Source organism: Dipodomys merriami, unplaced genomic scaffold (genome assembly GCF_024711535.1).
Source record: "Dipodomys merriami isolate MVZ:Mamm:240054 unplaced genomic scaffold, mDipMer1.0.p SCAF_70, whole genome shotgun sequence".
NCBI lineage: Eukaryota > Metazoa > Chordata > Mammalia > Rodentia > Heteromyidae > Dipodomys > Dipodomys merriami.
In genome coordinates, this window is record NW_027206291.1 from 4430268 (window position 1) to 4444860 (window position 14593).

The 14593-nt window shown below is 55.0% G+C and overlaps 1 protein-coding gene across 4 annotated transcripts in view; it reads left to right on the forward strand.

Annotated features, from left to right (window-relative positions):
• Window positions 1-14593, forward strand: part of Palm (paralemmin) — a 28854-nt gene that overhangs the window by 5334 nt on the left and 8927 nt on the right. For 3 of the 4 annotated variants that reach the window (XM_070008420.1, XM_070008421.1, XM_070008422.1), the window contains exons 2-6: window positions 10295-10346; window positions 10666-10746; window positions 11814-11944; window positions 13254-13410; window positions 14202-14223. In XM_070008420.1, the coding sequence (XP_069864521.1) occupies window positions 10295-10346; window positions 10666-10746; window positions 11814-11944; window positions 13254-13410; window positions 14202-14223 (443 nt within the window). Of the gene's footprint in view, window positions 1-10294; window positions 10347-10665; window positions 10747-11813; window positions 11945-13040; window positions 13161-13253; window positions 13411-14201; window positions 14224-14593 lie in introns of those variants that run through there. The other variant, XM_070008423.1, reaches the window with a different exon arrangement.

A 14593-nucleotide genomic window follows, 5' to 3' on the forward strand; every position in this document is an offset into this window, starting at 1 on the left:
ACAGCACCACTTCTGACTTTTTCTGCTTATGTGGTGCTGAGGAATGGAACCCAGGGCCTCATGCAGGTGAGGCAAGCACTCTACCACTGAACCACCTTCCCAGCCCTCCAGGCTGGCTTTGAACCATGATCCTTAGATCTCAAGCCTCCTGAGTAGGATTATAGGCATGAGCCACCTGTACCCAGCATACTTTTTTTTTTCTTTTTTTTTAGATAGGGTCTTGCAGAAAGCAAGACCAGCCTGGGCCATGGTCATCCTATTAACAATTCTCCCCATAGCTGAGATGACAGGCGTGCAACACTATGCCTGGCTTTTTCTGTTGAGATGACAGTCTCAAGAACTTTTTGCCCAGTCAGGCCTTGAGCCTCTTGATCTCCTGAGTAGCTAGGATTACAGGTGTGAGCTATCTATGATCCTATTTGTTTTTGAGAAAGGGGTTACTATGTAGCCCAGACTGGCCTGAACTCACCATTCTCAGACTTCAGCCTTTCCAGTGCTGGGATTACAGGTGTGTACTACCATGCCTTGCCTGATAGTCTCAGATCTTGCAGCTGGGAAATGGATTGATGTTGGTTAAAAAAATAATAAAAGGTATTCCTTACATCTGTGGAAACTCATCGTGCATTCAAAGACCTAAGTCTCACACAAGATCAAGGCAGGTTTCCGAGTTCAGCTCAGCATGGGTCTTTGCTGTGAAAGAATTCAAGGGTTTACCAGGCAAGCAGAAAAGTATATGTACTTGATGGCAATTGGGCATGTGCAAAGGCCCAGAAGTGGTAGGGAAGCATTGGAAAGCTGGGCGCTGGTGGCTTACACCTATGATCCTAGCTACTCAGGAGGCTGAGATCTGAGGATCGAGGTTCAAAGCCAACCAAAAAGTCCGTGAGACTCTTTTTGTTGTTGGTCGTGGGGCTTGAACTCTGGGCTTGGGTGCTGTTATCCCTGTGCTCTTCAGCTCAAGGCGAGCGCTCTACCGCTTGAGCCACAGAGCCACTTCCGGTTTTCTAGTGGTTAATTAGAGATAAGAGTCTCGTGGACTTTTCTGCCTGGGCTGGCTTTGAACCGTCATCCTCAGATCTCAGCCTCCTCAGTAGCTAGGATTACAGGCTTGAGCCACCAGTGCCCAGCCTGTGTGAGACTCTTATCTCTAACCACCAGAAAACCGGAAGTGGCTCTGTGGTAGAGTGCTAGCCTTGAGCAAAAGAGCTCAGGGACAGCACCCAGGCTGCAGCACTATTACCTACGTGGGGGGGGGGGGGGGGGGGGGGAGGGCTCTTTGGTTTGTGTTCTTGAGGACCACATTTTGCCCGAGTCAGCATCTGAGCAGGAAAGGGCAAGGGCTGACCAGCCAGTGGGGTCAAGACAGGGACTAGAGAGAAGACAAGTTGGGGGGGAAGGGGGGGCAGGAGAAGGGGGGGCACAGAGGGAAGGGGGCTGTTCTGTCAGAGCCAGAGAGTAGGAATCCTGTCTAAATGAAGAAAACAGTGAAGTCCAGAGCACTGATGGAGCCATCCATCCCCCATGAGGATGAGACATCTTGGCCATGAGAGCTGGCCCAGTCTTGGATGAAGCCGGAGAGAGCCTGGTGCCCAGGGACTTCCTGTCCTGGGCGGAAGTTGTGTCTGAGGAGTTTCAGGAGAGCCAGGCCAGATACCTGAGTCTTCTGCCTGAGACAGAGGAGCCATGGAGAGTCAGAACCAGGCCTGGGAGCCCAGCTATAGCGGAGGAGGCAGAGAGGATATAGGTTTGAGGCTTGAGGGCCAGGGGTCAAGTGTCACCTGTGACCTTCTGATCATGTAAAGTCTCAGGGCAGGGCCCCCGAAGCCCTTGAAGAGTAGGCAGGATGCTAACCCAGCTCCAACCCTTACTAGGAAGGTTGGCCTTTTATGTGTAAATGTATGTGTGTGTGTGTGTGTATGTATATACACATATATATTTATTTACAAAATATATATAGTAATGTTTTGGGGTTTTTTTGGTCTTGAACTCTGGTCCTGGGTGCTGTCCCTCAGCTCTTCAGCTCAAGGCTAGTGCTCTACCACTTGAGCCACAGCGCCACTTCCGGCTTTTTTCTTTTTGCTTATGTGGTGCTGAGGAATCGAACCCAGCGCCTCAGGCATGCAAGGCAAGCACTCTACCACTGAACCACCTTCCCAGCCCCTATAGTAATGTTTTTATTGAGATATAGTCCACATAGCCTATAACCACCTGCTTAAAGAATATAATTCAGGCTGGGCACTGTGGCTTATCTGTCATCCTATCTACTCAGGAGGTTGAGATCTGAGGATTCAGGCTGGGGCAAGAAAGTCTGTGAGACTCTTATCTCCAATTATGAGCCAAAAATAAGCCAAAAGTAGATGTATGGCTCAAGTAGTAGAGAGCCAGCCTTGAACCACAGGGACTGTGTTTATACCCCAAAGCCAACACACACACACACACACACACACACACACACACACACACACGCACGCACACGCACACACACACACACACACACACACACACACTTCAGTAGTTTTTAGTACAGGTTGAGAAATTCTGATGAAAAGACCCAAACTTTTTTTTTTTTTTGGCCAATACTGGATTGGAATGCAGGGCCTCATGATTGTTTTGCTTGCTTCTGTGGCTGGTGCTTTACCAGTTGAACAATGCCTCCCGGCCCAGCTTCTAGGTAGTGATTTTGGAGCTGGAGTCTTTCAGACTTTTTCATCCCAGTGAGCCTCAAACCTCCATCTGCCAGATCTTGACCTCCTGAGTAGCTAGGATTACAGGCATTAACCACAAGTACCTGACTCAAACTTTGAAAGTTTTTTTTTTTTTTTTCTGAATGCTGATGCCATAGGTGGAAAATTCCATACCTGAGCGTGTGGGACAGGTTGTAGGCAAAGCACAAACACGGGCTAGGGATGGGGCTGAATGGTGAGCATGAGGCCCTGGTTCCATCCCCAGCAACACTGGTACCCTCCCTCCCTCCTTCCCTCCCTTCTCCCTTCCTTCCTTCCTTCCTTCCTTCCTTCCTTCCTTCCCTCCTTCCCTCCCTCCTCTCTCTCTGTCTTGCTGTCTCTCTGTCTCTATCTCTTTCTCTCTCTCTTGCTCTCACTCTCTTTCTTTCTCTCTCTAAGCAATTAATGGAACACTAAAAATGTGGTTCCATTAAACACATTCTAAGCTGGGCCTACAGTGGCTTACACTTATAATCCTAACTGTTCAGGAGACTGAGATCTGAGGACCACAGTTCAAAGCCAGCCCCTGGCAGGAAAGCCCGTGAGACTCTTTTCTCCAATTAATCACAAAAAAAATCTGGAAATTGGTGCTTTGGCTCAAGTGGTAGAGTGCTAGCCCTGAGCAAAAAGAAGCTCAAGACAGAGCCCAAGCCCAGTGTCTGGGCCTTAGGATGGGGGTTGGGGGGGGGGGACTGTGGGGAGGGAGACATTCTATAAGTGGCCCACTCCTATAATCTTAGCTACACGGAGGCTGAGATCTGAGGATCATGGTTCAAAGCCAGCTTGGGCAGGAAAGTCTATGAAACCCTTATCTCCAATTAACCACCATAAAGGTGGAAATGGAGCTATGGGCTCACATGCCAGCCTTGAGCAAAAACAGTTAAAGGACAGTGCCCAGGCTCTGAGTTCAACCCCCCCCCCACACATGCACACACACGCACACACACACACACACACACGCACACACACACGCACACACACACGCACATACACACACCCAAAGACACCTGGAGATCATGATTTGACTCCAGATTATACATAAGAGAGATCACTTTGTAGATATAAACATGCCCAAATACAAAACACTGATTGTCCCAAACATTACAGACAAGGAATCACTCAACCCACTTTTTGATACCAAGTTCTGCCACCACCACCGCCTCTATCTAGTTCCAGAACCTTCCTGCTGCAGTCACCTCATCCCTTTCTGAGCCCTGTTCTCCCATGAATCCACGTCTTGCCTCTGAAGAAAATCAGTAAAACAAGGGTGTCTCATGGTGGGGGATGAGGACTGGAGAGGTGCCAGAAGGTGAAAATTCAAGTGGCCGCGGGGACCTGAGTGAGGGGGTGACCTCTGAGGAAAGGCAGGAAGGCCCATTGGAGACCTGCACTGGCAGAGTGACCAGGCAGTTGGCACAGCAGGTGCAAAGGCCCTGGGGTGGGAGCAGGCCAGGAATGCTTTGTGGATCCAGGGTAGAGGAATGGGGGGTGGAGAGGGAGCCTGGGTCTTTGGCCCTGCCTAGTCAACCCTTTCCTTTCTGTGGCCAGGATCCAGCTCCTCCCCTACCCCAGGTTAATAGGCAACATATCGACCTCTGCCCAGCACCGTCTGGAAGTCTTAGAAGTCCCTCATATTCTTTACCTCATTAGTGTCTGTGAGCCATTAGGGCTGGGTGGAGGAAACTTTCTCCCCACTCTTGGAGACCCCAGCGGGCATCAGGGGAGATAGCTGTGCCCAGCTGAGCTCTGAAAAGCTTAAAGGATAAAGAGACAGCCTAGCACAGGTGACTCACACGTGTCAGCCTAGCGACTCAGGAGGCTGAGATCTGAGGAGCATAGTTCCAAGCCAGCATTGGCAGGCAAAATTGATGAGACTCCTTCATCTCCAATTTACCACCAAAAAGCTGGAAATAGAACTGTGGCTCAAGTGGTTAGAGCTCCAACCTTGAGGGGGAAAAAAAAAATCTCAGAGACATCACCCAGGCCCTGAGTTCAAGCTCCAGGACCCACCAAAAACAAAAACAAAAAAAAGACAAGGCCAAGCCGGGCGCTGGTGGCTCACGCCTGTAATCCTAGCTACTCAGGAGGCTGAGATCTGAGGATCGCGGTTCAAAGCCAGCCCGGGCAGGAGAGACCAATAAACCACCAGAAAAAACGGACGTGGCACTGTAGCTCAAGTGGTAGAGCGCTCACCTTAAGCTGAAGAGCTGAGGGACAGCGCCCAGGCCCAGAGTTCAAGCCCCACGGCCGACCAAAAAAAAAAAAAAAGACAAGGCCGAAGGGGTGAGACACAAAGCCCTGAAGAGTAGCTGACAGCCGGCCCCAGAGAACAAAAGCTCCCAGGGTCCACAGGAGATTCTTGGGGCTCTCCAGGGGGCTCAGATCCAGCCAGGTTGAGGGGCCTATCCCCAGTGGGAGCCCTGGGTTCGATTCCTCAGTACCCTGTGGCCCGTGGGCCTGCGTAACCCGAAATCCTCCTGGCCAAGGCCTACGGTCAGCGCTTTCCTTTCACTGGGCAGCAGGAATGTTCCTAGCTCTGGGCACTGTGCCTGCCTGATTGGGGGGGGCCTCCCCCACCCCCCACCCCATTCCTGTCTACCAGGAGAAGATCTCCTGTGACACCCCTCCCCCCCCCACATCACTTACACCCACCAGCCTCTCTGCCAGGGCCCTCCCTGCCCGCTGGGTGACCTTGGATTTGTTGCATAACTTCTCTGGACCTTTCAGAAAGAAAGAAAATAAAGCTTGCAAAGCACCGCGCGCAGAGGCCTCGTTGGGCTGCGCGTCTGGCTCTGGGCTTGGGTCCCATTAGCTCATCTGCTGCTCAAGCGAGGATTATCTCAGGCGCTTGCAGACGACGCCCTGCCCAGGTCTGAGCCGCCCACATGGCAGCATCCCGGCACAGATTTTTTTTTGCTCCAGAGTATTTTAAAAATAATCGTGCGCGCGCACGCGTACACACACGCATGCACGCACGCACACACACACACATGCGGGGCCGGGACGCCCGCACTGCGCTGCTGCACACTGTGGCTGGGCAGCTCAAAGCTGGTAGTGCCTACCTTTCAGAGATGGCAGTGTCCTGAGGCCACGCAAAACCCCACCTCTCCATCGGCACCTGAGATCTGTTTGTTTTTCATTTTTATTGTACTTATAAAGGTGATGTACAGAGGGGTTACAGTTACCTAAGTCCAATAAAGAGTACATTTCTTTTTTTGGGGGGTCCAGTCGTGGGGCCTGAACTCTGGGCCTGGGCGCTGTCCCTCAGCTCTTCAGCTCAAGGCTAGTGCTCTACCACTTGAGCCACAGCGCCACTTCCGGCTTTTTTCTTTTTTGCTTATGTGGTGCTGAGGAATCGAACCCAGGGCCTCAGGCATGCAAGGCAAGCGCTCTACCACTGAGCCACCTTCCCACAGCCCAAGAGTACATTTCTTTTTGGACAGTGTCACCCTTTCCCTCACTCTCTCCCAGTGTTTCCCTCCCATCCCTTACCCACAGTTGTATAGTTCAGTTTCAACATAGTGTGTGTGGTGTGTATGTGTGTGTGGTTGTTGTTGTTTTAATGTGTGCCCATGGGCTAGGAATGTGGTTTAGTGGTAAAGTGCTTGCCTAGCATGCATGAAGCTCTGGGTTCAAGTCCTCTGTACCACATACACAGAAAACTGGAAGTGGCGCTATGGCTCAGGTGGTAGAGTGCTAGCCTTGAGCACAGAGAGGCTCAGGGACAGTTGCTGGGCCCTGAGTTCAAGCCCCAGGATTGGGGGGGATGTGTTCCCATACCTGGGCTTGAAGTCAGAATCTGGGTGCTGTTCCTGAGCATGTTTTGGTTTAAGACTGGTGCTCTGCCACTTGAGCCACAGCTCCAATTCCAGCTTTTTGGTAGTTAATTAGAAATAAGAGTCTCACAGACTTTCCTTCCTGGCTGGCATTGAACTGTGATCCTCACATGTCAGTGTCCTGAATAGCAAGGTTGACAGGCTGAGCCACCTGCACTGGGCTCCACCTAAGATCTTTGGTGATGTGGCCTCTGTTTCTACTGCTTAGCCGGTGCCACACCCCTGCCTGGCCCAGTGGAGGCTGAGACTGGGCGCTTGAAAGGCTCCACTGTGTTTCTGCTCTCCTTTGAATAGGACGGTGACAATAAGTTCTGGTGCTTCCTAACACTGCCACAGCGTATGAATTGCTCTCCCGGTGGACTCAGTTTCCCCACTGATGAAGGGTTGTTGCAAATGGAGCAGTGAAGGCCACCATTTCCTTTGTTTCACCTCATGGCTGTCTTCTTAGTGTTGGCTGTGTTTTGCTTTGTGATGTGGGTTCAAGAAGTTGCAAAGCCTTAGGGCTGGGAAGGTGGCTCCGTAGTAGAGTGCTGGCCTGGCATGCGTGAAACCCTGGGTTCGATTCCTCAGCACCATATATACAGAAAAAGCCGGAAGTGGCGCTGTGGCTCAGGCCTTGAGCAAAAGAAGCTCAGGGACAGCGCCCAGGCCCTGAGTTCAAGCCCCAACACTGGCCAAAAGAAGTTGCTCATCCTTTAGTCTTAAGATTCTTCTTGGCTGTGCTCATCGGACAGACCAGGAACCCCCGAATATTAAAGTGTCCTCTCACCTTAACCATGGGGGAAGCAAGACTGAACCCCTGGGCCCCGGCCCACCCTCTAGACAGTCCCCTGGGACAAGCAGGAAGCCTAGCAGCACCCCCTCCAGGCACCACCGTCTGGGGGTGGGAGACGCTGAGCACAGGCCCCACCCCTGTGTGGGCCTCGCGTTGCCATGGGGACAGCGCGGTTGCCAAGGCGACCGACTCCCGCGGGCCGCCATCCATCAGGCGGTGGCGGTGGCGGCGGCAGCGCTGGGAGGGGGGGCGGGGCAGCGGCTCTGGCTCCCCGCCTCTCCCCTCGCCCAGGGTGGTGGTCCAGCCTGCACCCCCTCCATCTGTGACCCATGCGGTGGGGGCAGTTCCTCTTGCCCAGCCTCGCTGGCAGCATCGTCCCAGTGCCTCTCTGCTTGTTCTGCCCGCCTGACCTTCCCCTGCCCCTGGCTCGGGACAGGCTGTTCAAGTGGACACTGCCGCCTTGTCTCCAGGCAGGCGAGCCGGCCGCACAGACATCCCTGTGTCCCTCGGTTGGTCCTGACCACTGGGGTGGGAGCAGGGTCCAGTCATGGTCCCCTGTGCCCCGAGGTCTTCGCTGCTGTGTGGACCCTCTGATCCAGCTTTGTCAACATCCTGGGTGGGTCTCTAGTGGATCCCATCTGGGCAGTAATGGCTTGAGTTGAGTCCAGCTCTGCCACTTCCTAGTCTTGCCCTCTATGGACTTAGTGACCAGCCCTGAGAAGAACTAACAGACAAGGGAAACAGCAAGTGCAAAGGGCCTGGGTTAGGAGAGAACTGGGTATCTAGACATAGATCCTGGTGGTTAGAGCAAGCTGCCAAGAAAAGATCCGGGCTGGTACTCCGGCCCGATGGTTTCTTCCAAGGTGTGAGTAGCAATGGTTAGAGTGGAGAGAGAGTCAGGATATGATTCTTGTTTTGAGAAGCTGTCTCTCTGGTTGTGGGGTACAGAGAGGGGGCTGTCAGGGTCCAGGGAGGTGGCAGAGGATTTGGGAGCCCGGGTTAAAGCTGGGGAAAAGGAGGCTAGTGGGAATGAAGGGTGGGTGAGTACAGTGCCACCGGGCAGACCCTGAAGGCCCAGTTGAGCTGGTCCTTGTGGCAGGGGCCCCCACGCCAGAAAGCTTGATCAAGCCTCTCCTGAGCCCCACCCAGCTGAACCTAACCTCACTCTGGGAGAGAAGGGGAAGCCACAGAGGGTGTGGGCCTGCTAGGGGGTGGGGCCCTGGGAGGCACCCCAATCGGAGCTGTGAGGCCAGTCAGGAAGGGAGGTACCACTGGGGGTCACCTGCAGGGCGTGGGAGCCTGGCAGCTTCACAGGTCTCAGTGGAGCCAGGAAACAACCTGTGGGCTCAGAGTGTCTTGATCCAACCCAGAGCAGCCTCTTCGACTGGGGGAAGGGGGGCTCTGTTTCCCCCATGATGTGTGACGGAAAGCTGGGGGTGTCTGGGGCCCCTCCACTTACAGACGGGGAAACTAAGACCCAGAGAGGTGTGAGGGGCCTTTCTGAGTCCCCCTGGGTGACTCCAGGCCCCGATAACAAGGACAGGGGGTGTCGGCGGTGGCAAGAGAAGTAAAGGACAGTCTGTAATTTCAGTCCCTTCCGAGATAAGGGACCAGGGTGAGGAGGAGAAATGGGAAGGGCTTGGGCTGGGACAGTGTGGGCGGCCTGGGGGTGGGGGGAAGGCTTGGGGAGGGGAGGCTGGGGGAGGGAGGTTAAAGAGGAGAGGCCAGGGGAGGGGAGGGAGGAGAGGCGGACTAGTTGGGGCCACCGGGCCCTGCCCCCATTTGCCTGGGCCTCCTGCCCATGGGCGCTGCCTTGAGCAGCCAGCTGGCCCTGGGATCATTTGGGATTGGAAACACACACACACACACACACACACACACACACACACACACACACACACACACACACACAGAGAGAGAGAGAGAGAGAGAGCTTGGAACCACCCTACACTCGACCCTGCCTGTGTCCTAGGAACACACCCAAGTTCCAGTCACAGCCTTTAACTGAGCTCCTACTCACAGGGGCTTTGGAACCTTTGACAAGTCCTAGTGATGGGAGGGAGGGGCCTGAGTCAAAGCCCCGCCCACTGTGTGGGGCGGGGCCAGCACTGGGGCGGGGCCAGCAGGGAGGTGGGGGGGGGTGGAAGGTAGATCACCCGCATTGGATGCACAGTTCGCCTCAGTAAGGAGGAGCTCCGAAGCCCACCCGGGCCTGCTGCTTTATTAACCTCCTGCTGTATATCAATCAGCCCTTGGAGTAAGGCTCAAACCTCACTGGGTGGCCCAGCACCGGTGGATCACCCCTGTAATCCTAGCTACTCCAGGAGGCTGCGTTCTGAGGATGGAGCTTCAGAGGCAGCCCCGGTGCACAAATCCAAGATAACTAGCAAAAAAAAAAAAAAAGCCGGAACTGGGGCATGGCTGACGTGGTAAAGCGCCAGCTGTGAGCACTGAGCTCACACACACACACCCCAAAACCCACCTCACTGGGCCAACTGGGAAAAGACAATGGGCAAGAGCATCCTCTCTGGGCTCTTTAGGCTGCTGGGAAGGCCAGGGTGGAAAGTGCTAGAAGTCCTAGGATGGTCCATTTGACTATGACAGCCCACAGTGGGATGGAGTCTGGTGGGCCCTCTGCCCTGTTGTTAGGTGGGAGGGTGTGGAAGGGCCTGGGAAACCTGCTGAGCTCCTATGCATTCCTCCAGGCCCAACCTCAATTACCCTCTTCCCCCACCTTCCCAAACGTGCCTCTCCTCCTCCTCTCCTCCTGCCCTGTTCCCTGGGCTGTGCCTCTCTCCCTTGGCCCTGTGCTTTGCCAGGGGGGCAGGGGGGCGTGCCACCGGGGGGCTGCAAGAGGTTTTGCTGAGGGAATTAATGGATAAGGGTGTCGGAGGGGAGCTCTAGCCCGGGGTCCCCTTCCGGGGGTCTGGCTGAGGTGGCCCTCGGTCTCCTGTCTCCAGGGTCCTGGCGGCAGACACTGCATCCCAGCAGGAGCGGCTCCAGGCCATCGCAGTAAGTTACCCCTGCCCTGTGGACAGGAGGGCCTGGGGGTAGAGATTGGGGGAGGGAGTGGGGTCTCTGGGTTCCCCACGTCCAGTCTGGGGCACAGAACCAGGGCGTGGCCGTTCCCTACAAGGTGAAAATTAGAGACCCCTTTTGCCCTACCTCCGTATGGTGTACAGGTGGGGAAACTGAGGCAGGCGTCGGGCAGACTCTGCCCCCGGCCGATCATCACGAAGCTGGGGCTCACTCAGGGAAGCGGGGGTCTCGGGGGAGGCGGGCATGGCGGGCTGGCCGGCTCTCCGTGCTGACCCTGCCCACCGCCCCCCAGGAGAAGCGGAGGAGGCAGGCGGAGATTGAGAGCCGGCGCCGGCAGCTGGAGGATGACCGGCGGCAGCTGCAGCACCTGAAGGTAGGGGGCGTGGCGCTCCGGGGTGGGCGGGGCCAGGGGCGGGGCTGCAAGGCAGGCGCTGTGGGCGTGGCCCCTGCATGGGGTGGGGCCTGCGAGGCTTGTCTTGGGGCGTGACCCGTAGGTGTGTGGGCGTGGCCTGTGTGGCAGGTTCTTGTGGGTGGAGCCTGCATGGAGCAGGGCGGGACTTGAATGGGCAGAGTCTTGAGGGTGTGGCCTGCAGGGGGTGTGGCTGGTACAGGCTGTCCCGGTGGGCGTGGTCTGTATAGGTGGGGCCTGGTGGGTGTGACCTTGGCTGAGGTATTTATGAGGGCGGGGCCTGCCTGGTGAGGTCTACCTGGGCGGTGTGTGGTCTCTATAGACCCTGAGGAACTGAGGATTAAGGGGATCAGCACCCTAATTCCCACCCCAACCCTGAGCCTGACTCCAGTGTTGATTCTGATCCCACCCTGATGCCCCTGATCCTGCTTGACCCTGACCATGGTGTGGTTCACAATCCTGATCCAGTTCTGGACCTTGACTCCAACCACAAGGGTCCTTACTTTGACCCAGACCTAGCCTTTGACTTTGACTCTGCTCCTTGGCCATGATGATGTTGATTGATCCTGACCCTGGCCTTCATTCTACTCATAATCCTGGCTTTCATCAAGACCTCAGCCCTGCCTGGCCCCTGTGGCTCACGCCTGTAATCCTAGCTACTCTGGAGGCTGAGAGGCTGAGATCTGAGGATCATGGCTCAAAGTCAGCCAGGACTGGAAAGCCCATAAGACTCTCATCACCAATTAACCACCAAAACTAAAGCCATGGAAGTGACTCAAGTGGTAGAGTGCTAGTCTTGAGCAAAACAACTCAAGGAAATCACCCAGGTCCTGAATTCAAGCACCAATACTGGTGCCATATGCACACACACACACACACACACACACACACACACACGACCTCTGGCCAAAGCATGAGCCACAGTCTGATCTTTCCCCCCACCCTGATTTTGACTCTGACCACAATCAGGACCCTGATTGATCCCCATACTGACTATAACTTGAGTCTGACCCCCATGTCTGCCACTGCAGTCCAAGGCACTGCGGGAACGCTGGCTGCTAGAGGGGACGCCATCCTCAGCCTCAGAAGGTGATGAGGACATGAGGAGGCAGATGCGGGAGGATGAGCAGAAGGCCCGGCTTCTGGAAGAGTCCATCTCCAGGTGAGTTCACACAGGAACCCAGCTAGACTCACACACAGAGGGAGCCCGGGTGCACACAGATTCAGTAGAAGAAGCCCCAGATGGAAGGGCCAGGGTCCTTCATGGTGGGGGATGAAGATAATGTGTTCCAGGACATAGTGGCTGGTTCAGGTGTGGCTCCCAGATAGACTGCTTTGGGGGTGATGGCTTTGATGAAGGACTCACAGGCTGGGCTGGGCTGGGCTGGGCGTGGACAGAGGCTGCCTCACTGACTGAGCTGTCTCAGTGTTGTTAGAGCAGGTGTTAAGAGTCATTTGAAGTCAGGGCAGTTCCAGGGTCCCAGAGGATGGGAGTTGCCGCCATTGGTCTCCCAGGGGAGGGGGGCTTCCTGGCGCCAGCCCAGCTGGCCAGTCCTCCGCTGGTGCTGGCAGAGGCCACCGTGGCGGCCACGCCTACAGGAAGCAGGGGAAGGGGCAGGATGGGGAAAGCAGGATGGGGGCTGGGACAAAACACCAGTTTCCAGCAGACAGAGGCCCAGGGCCAGCTGGGAGCAGTAGGGTCAGGGCGGAGGGAAATGACCGAAATTCCAAGTGTCTGCTCAAGCCAAGGAAGGGGCCCAGAGCATGGGGACTGAGAGGTGGCCCCAGGAAGACGTGAGAGGTCACAGAAGGTTCTAGAGGGGTGGGAGGGGGTGTGAGCTCTGGAGAAATCCCCAATCTGAACAGATTCGGGGTGGGCACTCCCTGCAGGTTCACCTGCTCTCTGCCTCTGCCCCTGCAGCTCCACAATCATCCCGCCCTCTAAAGATCTCAGCCAATCCAGGCTGAGGATGGGTCGGGTAGTTCTGTTGAGGCTGTCCTGGGGAGGGGCTGAACTTCCAGGAGTCCCTCCAACCCAGCCCTCTTTGTTTTCCTGGATTTGTTTGTGCTTTTTTTTTTTTTTTTTCCTGTCAGTACTGGGGTTTGAATTTAGAGCTTCTCAGCTTGTTCTACCTCTTGAGCCACACCCCCCATTACCTTCTGTAACTTGGAAAGTGACCCTTTTTTTCCATGGTCCCCAGAGAGATAACATTTCCTGTGAAAAGGAAATGAATTTGAAGGGGAAAACAGCAGAGCTCATTTGGAATAAATGATGACAGGACTGAGCAGAGTCCGCTGTGGTGCCAGTGCTGCTGCCCTGCTCGCTGGCTGAATGATCACGCCATGCCATGCCTCAGTTTCCCCACTTGTGAAGCCATGTGAGAAGACTACGCGGGGTCATTAGGAAACGTTAGATCCAGCGAGCCGCGGGGGTCGAAAATGGCCTGTGCCTCACACCTACCTCTTCCCAGGTTGGAGAAGGAGATAGACATGCTGGAAAATGGGGTGTCAGTCCCTGCTGCCCCCCAGGAGAATGCCACCACAGCCCCCAGCCCGGCCCGGACTCCCACCTCAGCCCCAAGCCCAGCCCGGGACAGCAAAACAGAAGTGGTGATGAATTCACAGCAGGTAAGGAACGGGCTGCCCAGCATAGGCTGAGACCCCGGTGGCGGTATGCACTTTGACCTAGAGAAACAGGAAGCTTTTGTTCCAAATAGAGGGGACCCCCACACACAGGATGGTCCATGGAGGCAGGACTATGTTAGAGAAAGAGCAGGAAGCTGCTGCACTAACCTGGCAGGGGCACTGGGGTGGCTGTGGACAAGTCTGAGCATGGAGGGGAGATAGAGAGGAAGCTGGACCCAGCATAACCTGAAGGCCTTGCCAATAAAGGGGCAAGATCTGAACCCCGGGGCTGGGAAGGTGGCTCAGCGGTAGAGCGCTTACCTTGCATGCCTGAGGCCCTGGGTTCGATTCCTCAGCACCACATAAGCAAATAGAAAAAAGCCGGAAGTGGCGCTGTGGCTCAAGTGGTAGAGCGCTAGCCTTGAGCTGAAGAGCTGAGGGACAGCGCCCAGGCCCAGAGTTCAGGCCTCCCCCAAGAAAGATCTGAACCCAAAAGAGGATGGCCCGATACCAGTGGTTCACATCTGTAATCTTAGCTACCCAAGAGACCAAGATCTGAGGATCACAGTTTGAAGCCAGCCGGAAAGTCCATGAGATTCATCTCCAGTTAGCCACCAGAAAATCGGACGTGGTGCTTTGGCTCAAGGTAGTAGAGTGCTTAAGCAAAATAGCTCAGGGACAGCGCACAGGCCCTAAGTTCAGGTTTCAGGAACAGGAAAAAAAAAAGAAGATAGGATGAGAAGGAGGTCAGTTGAGGCACCAGCATCCCTGACCTCTCCTGTTTTCTTTTGCAGACCCCAGTGGGCACGCCCAAAGGTAAGGCTTCTAGGGAAAATGGCGGGCTCAGGTGCCCTCTGGTGGCCATGGCAGGGATTGCATGTGGGTGGAAGCCTGAAAGCAGTTATTGTTGTGTAAATAGAAGAGAAGCAGCAGGCCACGCCTGACTAATTCTATTATTCAGAGTATCCTGATGTGTGTGTGTGTTGCGTTTTCACAAGATCCCTGGGGTGGAGTTGCCAGATTGAGACAAGGCTGGGCCCAAAAAGGTTCCTGGTGGGAAGCCTGTAATTCTAGTGACTCAGGAGGCTGAGCTGGAAGCATCAGGATTTGAAGCCAGCCTGAGCAGGAAAGGCTGTGAGACTCTTATCTCTAATAAAACACCTAAAAACCAGAAATGGCCCTGTGG